Source organism: Sus scrofa, chromosome 18 (assembly GCF_000003025.6).
Source record: "Sus scrofa isolate TJ Tabasco breed Duroc chromosome 18, Sscrofa11.1, whole genome shotgun sequence".
NCBI lineage: Eukaryota > Metazoa > Chordata > Mammalia > Artiodactyla > Suidae > Sus > Sus scrofa.
Genome location: NC_010460.4, coordinates 18,666,388 through 18,683,785, shown reverse-complemented (window position 1 = coordinate 18,683,785; position 17,398 = coordinate 18,666,388). Strand labels below are relative to the sequence as shown.

The 17,398-nt window shown below is 40.6% G+C and overlaps 1 protein-coding gene across 3 annotated transcripts in view; it reads left to right on the top strand.

Moving 5' to 3' along the window:
• KLHDC10 (kelch domain containing 10) overlaps positions 1 to 16,409 on the top strand; it is a 55,714-nt gene extending 39,305 nt beyond the window's left edge. For all 3 annotated transcript variants that reach the window (XM_021079115.1, XM_021079113.1, XM_021079114.1), the window contains 7 exons: positions 1,485 to 1,639; positions 3,155 to 3,303; positions 5,122 to 5,206; positions 7,001 to 7,067; positions 7,616 to 7,663; positions 10,583 to 10,722; positions 11,371 to 16,409. In XM_021079115.1, the coding sequence (XP_020934774.1) occupies positions 1,485 to 1,639; positions 3,155 to 3,303; positions 5,122 to 5,206; positions 7,001 to 7,067; positions 7,616 to 7,663; positions 10,583 to 10,722; positions 11,371 to 11,580 (854 nt within the window). In that variant the 3' untranslated portion in view covers positions 11,581 to 16,409. The remainder of the gene's footprint in view (positions 1 to 1,484; positions 1,640 to 3,154; positions 3,304 to 5,121; positions 5,207 to 7,000; positions 7,068 to 7,615; positions 7,664 to 10,582; positions 10,723 to 11,370) is intronic.

The window sequence follows — 17,398 nt, the reverse complement described above, 5'->3', positions numbered from 1 at the left end:
GTTTACTCTTCACAACATCCCCATAATCTGGTACTGGAATTATTGCCTTGTGCAAATTAGGAAACTGAGACATTAGAGGAGCCCTAAGGGGCAGTGGCTGTGAGTATAGGCTCTGGAGCCAGACTGCCTGCTATTGAATCCTAGCTTACAAGGTTCTTTTGAGGAAACCTTCAACAAGTTATTTAAACCACTCATCATTTGTTTTCTTTTCTTTTTTTTTCTCTTTTCTTTATTACTCAAATGAATTTATCACATCTGTAGTTGTATAATGATCATAACAATCTGATTTCACACCACTCACCATTTCTGTTTCATCTCTATAAAAATGGAGATGATAATAATAGTTCCTACCTCATAGGGTTGCTGGAAAGATTAATTTAGAGGACTAAATAACTTTCCTGAGGTCACATGAGAATTTAAACCCCAGCTCTTAGGAGTTCCTGTCATAGCTGAGCAGGTCAAGAACCTGACTAGTATCCATGAGGAGGCGTGTTCGATCCTTGGCCTCGCTCAGTGGGTTAAGGATCCAGTGTTAGCACAAGCCTCAGCATTGGTCAAAGATGTGTCTTGGATCCCCCCGCGCTGCTGTAGCTGTGGCCCTAAAAAGAAAACAAAAAACAAAAAACTCAGCTCTCACTGGCTCCAGAGCTTGTGCTATTGACTCTTATACTATATCTATTGAAGAATTGGTATAAAATGTCATGAAATAATACAGTAGTAGTATTTTCAAAGTATTTGCCAATCAGAGAGAGACGGAAAGGATATGCACATGTGTGTGATGATAGGAATAGAGTTAGCAGCAGGATATTGGTGTATTTTTTATCTGGTAGGGGATTAAGATAAAAGTAACCTGAGTTCCCACTGTGGCACAGTGGATTAAGAACCCAACTACAGCAGTGTGGGTCACTACAGAAGGTATGTGTTCAATCCCCAGCCCAGCATTGGCCTAGGTCACAGCTACAGCTCGAATTCAATCCCTGTCCCAGGGGACTTCATATGCTGTGGATGTGACCATTAAAAAAAAAAAAAAAAAAGATGAAAGAAACCGTAATTTAAAATGTAGAGATCATTCCCCCTGCAAAACCAGAATGATCCTTATGATTCTTTTACCCCTTCATCCTGAGTCCCACTGGGTCTTTGCTAAGGCAAAGATGATACTTCATTTTACTCTGCTTTGCCAAGTACTTGAACTGTGTTATGCGGCAGTGGTGAAGTGTAGTTCATATCAGTTGGTATTGTATCTACAGTTTCATGAATTCCACAAATATGCATTGACATGTCACAGTTCAAACAGTGAGATCTATGATAAAGTGTGAATTAGACTTTTTTCCTATAAAACTTTATAGTAGTTATATGTCAGTGGTTTGAGCTATCTTCTGAAAGCACTAAAGCAGACATTTTGAGTTTCTCATATTCTGGGTTAAGGTGGGAACACTTTGCAGGTAGCCAGGCCGTAAATGGAATTTATGCTTCTCCTTCCCCAGTTGTGCTGCATGGAAACAACCTGTTGGTCTTTGGAGGTACGGGCATCCCATTTGGTGAGAGCAACGGCAATGATGTCCATGTCTGTAATGTGAAGTATAAGAGATGGGCTTTGCTCAGCTGTCGGGGGAAGAAACCCAGTCGTATATATGGACAGGTACCAGTCTGCGGCCAGTCATGGTGGATGTGTTTTTTCTAATGAGAATAAATCCGTTATGCTACTATGTGATTTTTCAGTTCTGTAGTTTATAAATCTGGTTGTTTGCCTTCTCCTTTCCTTTCTTTCCTTTCTTCTTTGTTTCTAATTCAACTTAGGATCAATGATCTAGACCTTGGTGAACGTTTCTTTAAATGTCAAGACCCCACCCACTCCCAGTGAGAGATTGGGCTGCATATGGTCCAGGTTCTGTCATCTTTAGAGTGATATGATGCTTTGAAGTGCTTTCTAACCTAAGTAGTAGAATAGATGATCCATGTACTTGTTTAAGAGACTTTTACATGGATCTGAGCTAAAAGCAGTTAGGTTCTGTTGCTTCAAACCTTAGGTTTGAAAAGTTATATCAAAGAGGTAGGAAGCAACTCATCATACATCACAGACCCTTTGACAGTAATGGGCTAAGCTTTAAACAACCAAGCTTTGGCTTCTTTTTCAACGGGCTGGCATTGGTACTCATAAAAGCTTCTGAACTATGTGTAGAGGCAATACTGGATGACTCTATTCCACCACAGGAGGCATTTAAACTCTAAGAAATGACCATAACAGTAGCCAAACTTACATTGAGAAGAGTCTGGTAGAAAATGTCAAGTTTCGGAGTTCCCGTCATGGCGCAGTGGTTAACAAATCCGACTAGGAACCATGAGGTTGCAGGTTCCATCCCTGGCCTTGCTCAGTGGGTTAAGGATCCGGTGTTGCCGTGAGCTGTGGTGTAGGTTGCAGACGCGGCTCGGATCCTGCGTTGCTGTGGCTCTGGCATAGGCCGGTGGCTATAGCTCCGATTGGACCCCTAGCCTGGGAACCTCCATATGCCGAGGGAGTGGCCCAAGAAATAGCAAAAAGACGAAAAAAAAAAAGAAAATGTCAAGTTTTGAGGACTGCCAACTCTAGACTTCTTGCTGAAGAGGTTCTGGTGTCTCTTTTTCGTATACACTCCTTCTTAATAGCATTTTTCTTCAGACTACTTAAAAACAGAAGCAGGGAGTTCCCTCATAGCTCAGTGGGTTAAGGATCCAGCCATGTCACTACTGTGGCTCTGGTTATAGCTGTGGTGAGGGTTCAATCCCTAGCCTGGGAACTTCTGTATGTCACAGGTGCAGCCAAAAAAAAAAAAAAAAAAAAAAAAAAAAAGAGAGAGAGAGAAGCAGGTTTCAGTGGAAGTGAATGTGTCCTTGATCTATAAATTTTTTTATTTTCTCAGATCCCTGAAGATCATCTGATGCCCTTTGTCTATCTAGATCCCTAAGTTCTTTCTTGCTTTCCAGTTGAACAAAGTTTACTTTTCTAAAAATGATCTCTGTGTTCTCTAAAATCTTTTGTCCTTTAATGGTTTGATTTTTAGAGGGTTAAAAAGTACAAGAAAATTTCATAAAACCTGGTTCTGGGGTATCTAAAAAGTTTACATTCTTTGATCGAGTGTTAATGAGGCAGTCTTGTTCACACTTCCTCCTTACCCAGGCCATGGCTATCATCAATGGCTCCCTTTATGTCTTTGGAGGGACAACTGGCTATATTTACAGCACAGACCTGCACAAATTAGATCTCAATACCAGAGAGTGGACACAGCTGAAACCAAACAACCTATCCTGTGATCTACCAGAAGAGAGGTGAGATTCTAGGATTAAAGCATACTTATTCCTTCTTGCTAAAATTTTACTCTTTTAAAAATATTGGAGTATGGTGTAAAGAGGACCCTTTGGCCTGGTTAAAATAGCTAACCGGCTGTTAGATCCCTTAAGTTCAGTATTAAAGAAGGGTCTTCTGGTGAGTGAATGATACTTTCCCTCTGAACTATAGAATTTTTAAAATATTCTTTCTCTTACACTTCAGTGTTCCTGAATTAGGAAAATGGTAACCCTTTAAAAAAGAAACTAATGGTAACAATTGTAACTAAATTTCATGTTATAAGCAAAACAATGACTTTCTGGTTACTTTTTGATTTCTCTTCTTAACTTACATATTAGGATTCTTTGGCTCCTTTGCTTACCACTGTATCCCCAGTACAGGACACAGTGTCTTGTCTATAGTGGTACTCAGTGAATGTTAACTGGATGGATGGATGGATGGATGGATGGATGGATGGATGATAGAGTGGAAGAGAGAGAAAGGTCATTTGTTTTAAGTGCTCTGTTAAACACTCAAACATCACATGATTCCCTTAAGTTGCCTTCTAGTAGCAGTCCTAGATGTTTCACTTTTTGTTCCTAATAGCAATTGCCTCTTCTTAGAATTAAACTCACTGGAAGACTTAAAGAGTTTTTTTTTTTTTTTCACTCTAATTCAAAAGCAAAGATAGTAAACAATTTCTTATTTACTCTGTTTAGACTAATATCTCTTTGTTGTCTTTAAAAAATGACATATGGGTGCCAAGAAAGTCTTAACCTCTATTGTAGTATGTTAGTGGGCTGATTTTGCCGAACTGCTATGAGAGGACTTGGGAGATGGCTTGTTATGGGGAATAATTTTGATGTAATTTACTTTATCAGCACCAGGGCCTTCAGGGAAAGAAGGAAATAGATTAAGTTTTCAAAGCATTTTTCACATGGTTGCCTTTTTTGAATCATTTTGTAGACATATTATAAATTATTTCAGCTTTTAGCTAGACTGCTTGGATGAAAGCTCTGGTAGGTGTTTCATATTCACAGTTTTATTGTATCATAATTTTTCTGATATCTTTATATCTGTTAAATAAGTGTCGTAATTTGAAAGCCCATAGTCTAAGGTTTCTAATTAAATGTAGGCAGATCACTTTGTAAAACTCCATAATAATTTCCCCTCTTATACAGAGTTATCAGAAAAAAAACGATTAAAAATCTAGAAAATACAATAAGCAAAACGAAGGGAAAAAAAGCAAAATCTAAACTCAGGAATAATCAGGGTTGATTATAATCTGTCTGCTCTTATAGAACTGTTTTTTTTTTTTTTAGTTAATGACACAAAAAGAAGTTCTCAGTATATTAAACATCCTCTGTGCCTACATCTTATTGGTTGCATTTAATCTGTTTTATATATATTGTATAATTTATTTAACCAACTCACTATTATTAAACTCTTGGGTTATTTCTAATAATTCATTATTATAAATAATGTGCAATAAAAGGTCTTTCAGGAGTTCCCGTCGTGACTCAGTGGAAACCAATCCACCTAGGAACCATGAGGTTTTGGGTTTGATCCCTGGCCTCGCTCAGTGGGTTAAGGACCTGGCATTGCCACGAGCTGTGGTATAGGTTGCAGACTTGGCTCGGATCTGCTGTTGCTATGGCTGTGGTGTAGGCCAGCAGCTGTAGCCCCAATTTGACCCCTAGCCTGTGAACCTCCATATGCCAAGGGTGCAGCCCTAAAAACCAAAAGTAAAGTCTTTCAGCTAAATCTTAAGTAGATCATTTCCCCCTTAATTATTAATGTATTTTATTATATGATTTCAGATACAGACATGAAATTGCACATGATGGACAGAGGATTTACATCTTGGGAGGTGGTACTTCTTGGACAGCTTATTCCTTAAACAAGGTATATTTAAAAACAGAGAAAAGAAGAAGGCTAGAGAGAGGCATATTTTATGCTAAGGAAGATAATTCTGTTATTGTAGATATTTTAATTTTCTTTTTTCTTTTTTTTTGTCTTTTGGGGCCGCACCTGTGGCATATGAAGGTTCCCAGGCTAGGGGTCCATTCAGAGCTATAGCTGCCAGCCTGCACCACAGCCACAGCAACTTGGGATCTGAGCCCTGTCTTCGACCTACACCACAGCTCACTCACGGCAACGCCGGATCCTTAACCTACTGAGTGAGGCCAGGGATTGATCCCGAAACCTCATGCTTCCTAGTCGGATTTGTGTCTGCTGCGCCACGACAGGAACTCCCTAGATGTTTTAATTTTCAATCAGGTTCTTCATCAACACCTATTTTGTGTTAGATGCTCTTTATAATATAAGGTTGAACTCTGTTCCCCTGATAAGTTTTCCTGTTGAAAACTTTAAATTATCATGCACTGAAAATACTTTATGAAAATTATCCCTTTATGCTAGATGAGAAAAGTCAGTTAAAGGAAGATATAGTAGTTTCAGTGGAGCAGCTACTTCAAATTAGAACCAGAATTCTGAGAATGTCACATCCCCCTTATTCTCAGTGCTGTGTGTCCTAAAAGAACAGGCATGATTGGGACTACATATCACTAACTTCAGAAAGCTGACCTCTGGGAGTTCCCATCATGGCCCAGTGGTTGACGAATCCGACTAGGAACAGTGGGGTTGTGGGTTTGGTCCCTGGCCTTGCTCAGTGGGTTAAGGATCCCGCGTTGCCAAGAGCTGTGGTGTAGGTTGCAGACATGGCTCGGATCCCACGTTGCTGTGGCTCTGGCGTAGGCCGGCGGCTACGACTCCAATTTGACCCCTAGCCTGGGAACCTCCATATGCCGCGGGAGCGGCCCTAGAAAAGGCAAAAAGACAAAAAAAAAAAAAAAAAAGAAAAGAAAAGAAAAGAAAGAAAGCTGAGCTCTGAAGGGCTTTTATCCGTCTATCTCTGTGGCATTTCTAAATCCACATGTCTCAGGGGAAATCTATAGGGCTCAGAGCTGCTGGTATGCTTTGGAACCTTAATGATCTATGTCAAGTTTTGTCAAAACTGTTTTCCCATGTTTTCTTACCAACACTTGCTCTTTCTTTTTTTTTTTTTTCTTTCTTTTTTTTTTTTTGTCTTTTTGCCTTTTCTAGGGCTACTCCCTTAGCATATGGAGGTTCCCAGGCTAGGGGTCGAATTGGAGCCACAGCCACCGGCCTACACCAGACCCACAGCAATGCAGGATCCGAGCCGTGTCTTTGACCTACACCACAGCTCACAGTAACGCTGGATCCCCAACCCACTGAGCAAGGCCAGGGATCGAACCCGCAATCCCATGGTTCCTAGTCAGATTCGTTAACCACTGCGCCACGACAGGAGCTCCAAACACTTGCTTTTTCTATTATAAAAATGATACATGGGAATTCCTACTGTGGTGCAGTGGGTTAAGGATCTTGCATTGCTGCAGCTGTGGCATAGGTTGCAGCTGCAGCTCGGATTTGGTCCCTGGCCCAGGAACTTCCGCATGCTGTGGGGGTGGCCAAAAGAAAAAAATGAAATAAAGTATTTGCTTAATTTTCAATTGCTTCATTTACTATTTTGCTTTTATTAGAACTAGGAAAGATCAGAGAAAAGCAAAGGAAAAGCAGGCTTTCAACCAAGAATATTTTTGTATATGCTATTCTGAAAAATCTAGTTTTCAGGCTTACTAAAATTATTTGTGTATCTTCTTTTTTTTCTTCTCCAAGATTCATGCATACAACCTTGAAACGAATGCATGGGAGGAAATTGCAACAAAACCCCATGACAAAATAGGTAAATTTAAAATGTTGATTCATTTATCTTTAATAAATGTATTTTGGTTTTACTTGTTCTGAAAGGGAAAAAGTAATTTTATTGTATTATATGACAAGAAAAATATCTTTTGAACTGGTATTAGAAATGACTTGTATTCCTTAGCCCAATTAGCCCAAAAGTCTATGCTTAGCAATTGAGTGGAGACTTTTAATAGAAGATTGCTGAATTCTGTGGAAGAGGGGAAATCTGGGTAGAATAAGAAGTAGGCACTTGAATCAAGATCTACCCATTTCTAGGTGGGTAAAAGGGCTTGGGAAAGCCACTGAGTAACCCCTGCCTCCCTTTACCTCACTTTGTTTTCCTGATACCTTAACACTGTATCATGATGAAACTTGTAATGGCTTTGTCTTAGTGTGAAATGAGGAAGTATTGGAAGGACTAGTCAATGTTTGCTTAATGCCACAAGGGGATTAAGTTACTCATAGTATATCTTCTGCTGTGTCATATCATCATTATTCCCAGGCTTTCTGTGAAAAATGGAATTTCTGTGTTTATGTGTTTGGCAGGTTTTCCTGCAGCCCGAAGATGTCACAGTTGTGTTCAAATAAAAAATGGTAAGGATTTCAAATAACATGCTGGTTCCATTTTTGTAATTGTACATATGAGAATATTTTATTTCTTCATGACAGCTCCTTAAAAGAGACATAACTATGGGGGGGGGTCTTTTTCTTGTAGTTTATACTTAAAGGGAAATCTATAAAGTTATGCCTCTTTCAGCAATTTTCATGAAGTAAACTAATGTGATGTTTGGGTTCCCTCGGTTATCAGAAAACTCAAAAATAAGTGATAAATAGGGTTTTTTGGTCTTTTTTAGGGCCGCACCTGGGGCATATGGAAATTCCCAGGCTAGGGGTCAAGTCAGAGCTATAGCTGCCAGCCTACACCACAGCCACAGCAATGCAGGATCCAAGCTGCGTCTTCGGTCTACACCACAGCTCATGGCAATGCTGGATCCTTAACCCACTAAGCGAGGCCAGGGATTGAATCTGAGTCCTCATGGATACTAGTCGGGTTTGTTAACCACTGAGCCATGATGGGAACTCCTAATAAATAGGTTTTTATTATACCACCTAATCTTGCAGCTCCCCACTTCAACAGATAGCCGTAATAAAGTCTTTTTTTTTTTTTTTTCGTCTTTTTGGGGCTGCACCCATGGCACATGGAAGTTCTCAGTCTAGGGGTCCAATCGTAGCTGTAGCTGTCAGTCTACACCATAGCCACAGCAACACCAGATCCAAGCTTCATTCATGACCTACACCACAGCTCATGGCAACAGTGGATCCTTAACCCACTGAGCGATGCCAGGGATCAAACCCGCATCCTTCTAGATACTAGTCAGATTTGTTCCTGCTGAGCCACGACAGGAACTCTGTCCTAATAGTCTTGAAATCCAATAGAGACCTCAGGAGATTTTGTATTAAAATTGTGATCACTCCTTCAGGGTGTTATTTCATAAAGTTTATCCTGTTCTCTGTCTGATGCCAACTAGAACTCTTAGCTCATTCTTTGGCTGTCTTACAACACAGGCATTGTATGGCTTCAGAAAGTAGCTGCAGCTACTTTATCTAAGTGTGATAAATGACACCTCTCTGGACAACCTTCTTGTCTTTAATTTACAGCTTATTTTTTAGTGGATATACCACCTTAAATTGGGTGATGGGGCAGAGGAAGGTGTGTAAATGAGTTGGATAGCCTATGTCCTTTCAGCAGCTTCGTTTAGATTTTACTAGGATTATGCTGCCATCTCTAGTACAGAGATGCTTTTTATTATGTTTCTACTCTTTGGACAAGATTTATAGATCGTAGCATTATTTAGCTTTTCCCTCTAACAATGGATCCATGCTTTTCTTGAATCCTAGCCAAAAAAGTTTCCAGTGTATTTTATAGCTTAAGTATTGGCTTAAACTTGATCTAGACTTGAATTAAGACATGTATTCATTTGATTCTTTGAGTTCAGGCATGCACAAACAGAATTCAGCCATAATTCTAGGCATTCAGTTTGAAGGTTCACATAGCCTTTGTTATATGTTGTCTAGTTAGTTATAACTAATTGATTTTATAAAAACAAAAACAAACAAAATAACAGTAATAAAATATCTTTGATTTGGGAAAGGTTTTGTTTCTGACAAATAATTGATATGGGAGTTCCCACCGTGGCACAGCCGAAACAAATCTGACTAGGAGCCATGAAGTTGCGGGTTCGATCCCTGGCCTCGCTCAGTGGGTTAAGGATCCGGCATTGCCATGAGCTGTGGTGTAGGTTGCAGACATGGCTCGGATCTGGCGTTGCTGTGACTTCATTGTAGGCTGGCAGCAATAGCTCCAATTAGCCTGAGAACCTCCATATGCTGCAGGTGTGGCCCTAAAAAGACAAAATAATAATAATAATTGGAATGGATCAAATGGAGTGTCCTACTGTTCTCTTTGGGCTGAAGAAAGCTTGGAAGAACCTCTTGTGTGCCCTCAAATTGAGCATTGCAGTGACTGTTTCCTCTTAGGTTAATTGCCTGTGCAGAGAACATTTGTCTCTATGGGTAGATAAGTGTCCTTTTTGGGATGTTATTCAAAAGAGGAGTTTGCAAATGGGTGGTCTGCAGATGTGTTTTGTTTAGCTCATGTATATATTATAGTTTTGTTTTGGTTTTTTTTTTTTTTTTTTTTTTTTTTTTTGGCATGCAGAAGTTCTGGGGCCAGGCATTGAATTCATGCCATAGCTGGGACTCAGGCCACAGCAGTGACAACACCAGATCCTTAACTTGCTGCACCACTAAGGAACTCCTATATTATAGTTTTTTGAAATAGTGGCCAATACTTAAAAATCAAAATTTTCACTTTTCAAAAAATCTGGGTTACCAGCTTCTCTCTTAAAAAACTGGAAGATCTAGGAAGTTCCCTTGTTGTTCAGTGAGTTAAGGATCTGGCATTGCCACAACTGTGGTGCAGGTCAAAACGGTGGTACAAGTTCAGTCCCTGGCCCAGGAACTTCCATGTCCCGCAGATGCGGCCAAAAAGAAAAAAAAAATTTTTTTTTTTTTTTAATTGGAAAACCTGGCAATTGCTGGCAGTTGCGGAACTTAAGTCCTACTTGGTATCGATCAGCTGGAGCTGCAGCACCATCTTCCCCATTAGAGCATATGCACTCTTATTTGTTCCCAGGACCTCCTGTTTATTTTCCCTAAGCTTTCTTGCACATTCACTTTCTATGCATGGCACTATAGGTATTTGAATTTGAGACCCTGGACATTAAGCCTCCTCAGAAGCTTACATCCTTAGTCCTAGCAAAGATCCCGACATAGTGTCCATCTCCAGTGAGGGACAAGACAGCAGCTTGAGCAGCCCATCAGCTGAAGTCCTTTTTGGTATTGGGAGAATCACTGAATTGGTACCATGTCAACTAGCCGTGCTGTTGCAAGACCTGTTGTTGCTGTGGCTCTTTCCCTTTGTATGATCTTGGCTTTCCCTTTTCCTGATAGATGTGTTTATTTGTGGGGGCTATAATGGAGAAGTGATCCTGGGAGATATCTGGAAGTTGAACCTGCAGACTTTTCAATGGGTAAAGCTCCCGGCTACCATGCCAGAACCAGTTTATTTTCACTGTGCAGCTGTTACACCAGTAAGTTTTCATTTTCACATATCTTTTTTATGTAGTTGCAGATGATAAGAAAATATTTTAGGGATGTTAGCAAGAAAAAAAGATTCTGATATTTGCAAAGCTTGGATCAAGAACGTGTTTTTAAAACCTTTCTCCCAAAGCTAGCATGTCCTCTGAGAAAAGGTAAGGAAAACCATCATAAACAAGCTTAAAAGAGCAGCGTAAATGTGAAAGAAATGCTCCTTGTGACTTTCAGGCCCAGACAGTGATATCAGGGTGTTTCCTGGGAGGGCAGAATGGTTTTACCCCCGTGATGCCATGTTATTAAAGATTCTACTAGTTACTTAAATGCAGAGACTTTTATTTTCATCTTTGTATTCCTGGTATTTGTCACAGTGGATACTTAATATAGTCTTAGTTTAATGTTTGTCGAAGTTGTTGAAGTAAAAACAATCTGTAGTTTCTTCCTTAGTAACTCATTCATTATTTAAACCTTTCTCCATCTCTGTGCTATATTGGGATCAGTGAGAAATGTTTTGTTTCACCTCATTTCAATTCCTCCCACTATGAAATTTTTTTTTTTTTTTTTTTTTTTGCTGAATTTTCAACTTAAGTATGTGTTTCTCTCCCATTTGAATTTATCCTGTTTTGCCTGCCATTTGTTCATAGGCTGGTTGCATGTACATTCATGGAGGAGTGGTGAACATCCACGAAAATAAACGGACTGGGTCATTGTTTAAGATCTGGCTGGTGGTACCTAGCCTGCTGGAACTGGCGTGGGAGAAGCTGCTCGCGGCCTTCCCCAACCTAGCCAACCTCTCCCGAACACAGCTTCTGCACCTCGGACTCACGCAGGGACTCATCGAGCGCTTGAAATGAGGATTTCTGGACTGTTCATTGATACTGGAAATGTTAATTTAAAAGAGACTCCTTTATTTATGGGCAGTGTAGAATGTGCTACAGAGAGGATTGGTTACCCTGATCAAGGCCTTATTCAGAAAATACATCAGATGCCTTTCTGTAAATTGTTTTAAGTTTATGGAATTTCACTTTCCCTTGTGCTTTTTTTTTTTTTTTTTGCTTCTGTCCCTCCTGCCCCAGCACACACATATTCTCTCTTCCTTGATGGAGTTGAAGGAAAGTCTGAAAGTATCTTAATTATCTTATGAATCAAGATAGGATGAAGATGAAGAAAATTTTAAAGGAACTCTAAACATATGACCATGTCAGCCAGTACTCTATAAATTAAAGCAACATCATCAATAAAAACAAAAATTAAAAAATTAAATCCAGCAACAACAATAAGACGTTAGGGGATAGAACAAGAAGGCTGACCTTGAGAATCTTGCAGATTTTAGGTAAAGCTAGATGCTTAACTTCCTGTTTTCAGAGATACATCTGATTTGAGTAGCTGGATCTAATGGCAGCGGTGGTTGGTATTTTGCTCCCTGGATGCCCATATCTATCCTTTGATTTTGGAGGAAAGTTAAACAGCTAAGCAGCTCTTGACTAGTGATTTCTTTTCTCATCCTTATGGTGCCAGCAGTGGTTAGAGTTGACTTATCAAAAGACTTTATTATGTGTCATAGTTGTGCTGTTTGTTGTTGCTCTTAGAAATTTTGGCACCAAGCACATTTCAAATCAAGAAATTCATGGTGGTCAGAGTTCTTTGTTCTGGGCAGCTTTGAGATTCTCCTATGCTTATTAATGGTTTCAAGTGTCTCTGACTTCATCATGGAGAATTGCAGGCCCTGTGTGGCATAAATGCCCTGGGACATAAAATAGGCTCATGAGAGGCCAGAGAAGAGTAGGGCAGGGAGGGCTTCTGCTCTGAGCTGTGAGCTTTGACTTTTATATTGGCCATTTCCTTTCAGAACTGTTTCTTTTCTAATCCTGGGCCATGCACCTGCCATATCTCAGGCAATGAGAATTTTGATCGCCGGAAAGCCAGTTGGGCCTTGATTTTTCTCTTAGCTTTTTGCCTGTCTTCTGTCTGCTTTAATGTGCATGGTGCTGTGAGTAATTGCCTAGTAATTGTTTAAAAGGTCTTGGGGGGAAAAGCCACACGTTATTCTTCCTAAAGAACTAAGTATCATTTTAAAAAACCAGCATGAGGAAGGAATGAAATGAGGATCATTCACTTTGATGGTGTGAAATTTTAGTTCTGGCTTGTTTTGTGTTGTTCTAAAAAATAAATGACCCAAATTTTCACTTGCATTGCCTTCAGGCTGCTATAGTAGTTGAGCAGGTCACTGAGATGGGAGCATTTGGCAGTCCTTAGATGTATGAAAGGTGCTAGAGGCGTGCAAGAGGGCACAGTGCTGGTCAGCCCGTTGCTTACATTACAACAGGAGACTGGGACGGGAGACTAGGGACATGTTTTTCCTTTAAGTGCCTCATTTGCTTAGCTTTTAAATTTGTTCTCCTTTTTCCTTCATCCCAGAAGGGAATCTCTTAGGCTCATGTGTGGGTTTAAAATCGCCTTTGAGTTATGGCTAAAAACTTAGCATCAGTTCTGGGGGAGAGAAAACTGTGGTCTCTAGACTTGGACTCCTAAGTTCCAGGCCTTATTGTAACCACCCATCCATGTGGGATTAGGTTCATGGTGCCTCTGTTCTGCAGGGTCTTGTAATAACCATTCATCTGTGAATCTGGGTCCTTTTGGGGGAGTGAGAGGGTAGGGGGAAGAGGTAGGAAAAAGAACAGCTCCTCCAGAGCCCCCACCCCCATCTTGCCATGACCAATCGGGCCTTTAACCTCTTATCATGCACTGCTAGGCTTCTTCCAACCAGGAGCTCTCTCCAGAGCAGTCTGAGCAGCTCCATTAGTTCAAAACAAAGCTTTGCAGCCTGACTCCAGTCCAGTCTCTGGGTATTAGGGGGAAGAAACTATCCATAATGAAACAAGTCACCCAGGGTGGCAAAAGGATCTTTGTCACAGATTTATAGAGGGACCAAAGACTGAATGCTCAGCCTCTGCGCTTATCCTTCCAGAGTCCTTGGGATATGAGCAGGTCTCTAGTTCTGTAACACCAGAGAGCTGAAAGAGAGGCTGGTTCAATTCATACTTGCTAGCATCCTTTTAAAGCATTCTGAAGGTGGTCTTCTTTGAGGCCTGACATCTAAGACCTCATGTGTGATGTTTTCATAAAAGTACATATCCTTGGTCTAAAGTGTCTTCTTTTAATATATCACTAGTGGAAACGAGGAGGTATGATCAGCTCTGAGTACTATAGAACCGCACATAAGCACATGTTCTGGATGCCAAATGAGACTGTGTGTATGATGACTTCTGTAGATGAGTGGACTTTTATATAGAGGGTCACCAGGCATTTTAGTAAATCCATAACCAGCGCTCTGAATTCCGGACACTGTTACTTGATTTAGGAGAGTTTATGCCTGCTGCTTCTCTGCCTCTTTGAGGTGTTCCCAGCCATCTTACTGCAGTCCTGTAAGTTTAAGTGCAATATATAGAAACACATATGGATATATACAGATTATATATAGGGTGTGACTATAAAGCAGGTAGACTACTTTCTTGTATCTGTCTTGGGGAAGCCAACTCATTACTTTAGAGTCAGATTATACCAAAATTTGAGATGCAATCGGCTGGTTTAGGCCAACTCTTGGCTGGATTTTCAAGTCCAGCATTTCCTTATTCCAGTTCTTAGAGACTTGTTGTTTCTTGGTTTTGTTAGAATTGAAACTTTTCCCCAGTCATCTTTGTACTGTCTCATGGTTGCATATCTTCTTACATTTCTTTGCCTAGGAACAAGGAGGTCTACCTGTAAGGAGTTTCCTAAGAGGAGAATTAAAACCTAATATTTAAAATTCTAAGTTCTCCCATGTATATACTAATTTATCTGTGAACATAAATACTTTATTAAGTGAAGTGAATGATGCTTTCTTCACTTAATGTATTTTCCGTATTCTGGAAAAATCTATAAACCAATATAGAGTAGACTAAAACTTTAACTGTTCTTCAGGGGCCAAACTGAAACTCTTTCCGCTGGCAGAATCTTTTTTTTCAGGGCCCTGGTGACATGATGTAAAAATTTGCTCTAAACTATTCATGTCCATTACATAGTTAGATGTAAAATATTATAATGAACATTTACATTTCTAAGCAAAAGGTATATTAACAATGACCTTTGGTTACCCAGAGTAGCCGGAGAAAAGCACAAGTAATTGAAATCCATAGGTAATCAGCGTTTCAACTTTTCTATCAAACGGTTGATTGATTTATAGTTCCTCCTCTCCCTACCCCTTTCCTACAAGCACCTTCTCAGTGGAGTGGGGCTAATGTGTAGTTAGAAATCGAAAAGCAAGAATCACAGAGCGGCTAGAAACCAGCAAACAAAAGTAGCCCTGTTAGCTGTAGTTGGTCAACCTGATGACAGCTGTTCATACTGAGTTTAGATGTCACTCTTCACTCTTCTGCTTTGGCACAGTCTCCTGCCCTGAGTTCTAGGCTGTCTCTCCTGTCACCACCAAAGAACTCTTAGCACATATTGGAAGAAAAAGCTGTGTAAGATGCAGAGGAAACCCCATCATTTGAACACATTTCTGTGGCTCTTGGCAGATACTTGCTTTTCCACTATTCTTAAAGGAGCCTTAGTTTTCCTTAGGCGATACCTTTTCTAGCCATGTAGCTTGGCGTATAGGAAAGGTTGAGTTACCCTCTAAGACTTCGTCGGTCTTCATCCTGTAAAACCAGTTTGTTTTTATGTGGTCTTATAGATGTGCATAAAGTGGCATAGGTGACTGGTCTACCTGCCAGCACTCTGATGTAGCACAAAAAGCCATTTTCCTTATTCTTCATTGTTCTAGCATTGAGCTCCAGGATGGATGAGGGTTTATGGTCCTATGATCATAAGCTTCCAAGACTGGTCACCATTCGCTTAAATTGCTTCAGTTCCCCAAATACCTTGGGCCTCTACAAGTGTTGGGAGGGCCTGAGGTGCGCTTGGGAGGGCTCTGTAACCTGTGTGTGTGCCGCCTCAAGGTCATGCCCAGCAGTTTCCCTTCTAAGGTCGTTAGATTGAGTGGAAAGTGACCTCTTCCTTCATCTGGTGTTAAGAAGTTTTGAGTTGTGCATCAAAGTGGTACCATCTTATAAATATAATTTTCAAAGTTTTGTTTTCCCTTTCCAGAAGTTTTTTAAAGGCCCTGCTTAGTCACTGTACAGGGTGAGTCAGAGGCAGTTTCACCAAGCTGTAGTAATTGCTGTTTTACTAGTTGCACATTTAGAATACAAAGGAGGCATCAGAAACACAATGACTTTCTCTAAAGCCACTTCCTTGTACACAGAGTCTGAGCAGGAACAGCGCCAGGCATCTCCCTGTAAAGGCACCTGCCAATGAGGATTTTACTGGAAGAACCTAGGCAAGAAAGGGAAACCTCGCTCATATAGTCTCTGAGGGCAAGCCTGGGCTTGGCTCTTGGTACAGGGTAATGCTTAGGCCACACATGATGCTTGCCTTACTTTAAAGCTATTTGCCACAGTCCTGTTAAATAGTGTGGAAGTCCTTTTGCAGTCTGGTGTGCATGCCATATGATAAGGACAGCTTTTCCACCTTACCTGGTTTCCTACAAACAGGAAATATAGTGAATTTACCCTAAAATGTCCAATCTGTATTTATGTACCTTGTCAGTGTTTTGCTGTTGGTTTTCTAAAACAATCTGATCAATAAATCTTATCCAAATCTATTTGATTCAAGGCCACCTTGATTGTCTGATGGTAACTGTGTATGTGAGCTTACCTCTGTGACCTAAGCATCAGTCCTAGCCACCTCCATCACCCACTTTATTGCCCCACCAGGGTCCGATTTTCTTTGTAACATCTGTGTATCATCTACCTTCTACACCCCCCGCCTGTGGGCACCTACTCCCTGCTCTGCCTGGAACTCCTGGACACACAGTAGCCCCCTCAACACAACGCTGCTCCCTCCAGGACATAGCGAGGGAGTAGCTATGGGGCCAGTCATACTCCTTTTTACTGCCCGCTCCCATCTATTCCCCAAACCACCACTAGACAAGTTTGTATGATGTATCAAGCCTGCTGAAAGGCTGGAGGAGCTACAGGGAACTCAGAGGAAAACTATGATCCTTTACATACAAAGTCATGACTATCTGTATGATTCAAGGGACAAGCCCCCCAAGAGGATATGAGCCCTTCCCCAGGGTCCTTTAGGGATAAAACCACAGTTCCTGGTTCTGGTCTTGGTTTTCCACATGCTTCCTTCTCCAAAAACTCCGCCTTGTGTTGCTTCACTCTGATGAGATCCCTTCTCCCGGGAGTAGTTTTCCTCATGTCTCTCTTAAGTCTCCAGTAGGTGTGGACACTCCAAGTTTGGTCACTTTTAAGGTCTCCCATCCAGAATTGCACATGTGCCTTTTATTTTTCAGTGTTTCCACTGACAAACCATTGGATAAAATATACCTTCCCAGGAGAGTTATCTTAGATACTATGCTTAAATCCACCAGGAGGAAAAGATACAATGTTTGCCCCTAATGAATTTTATAAGCTTTCCTAGCCTAGCCTACAGTTAACACTTTACATTTATTATGCAAAGAAGCTTTATTTACTTTGGTTTATTTCTCCTGTCTCTCCTGTATACGCCCCTCAGACATACCAGGAATAAGAAACAGACCCTTAGACCAGCCAGAGCTTTGACATGAACTCGTGTTAGTATCTG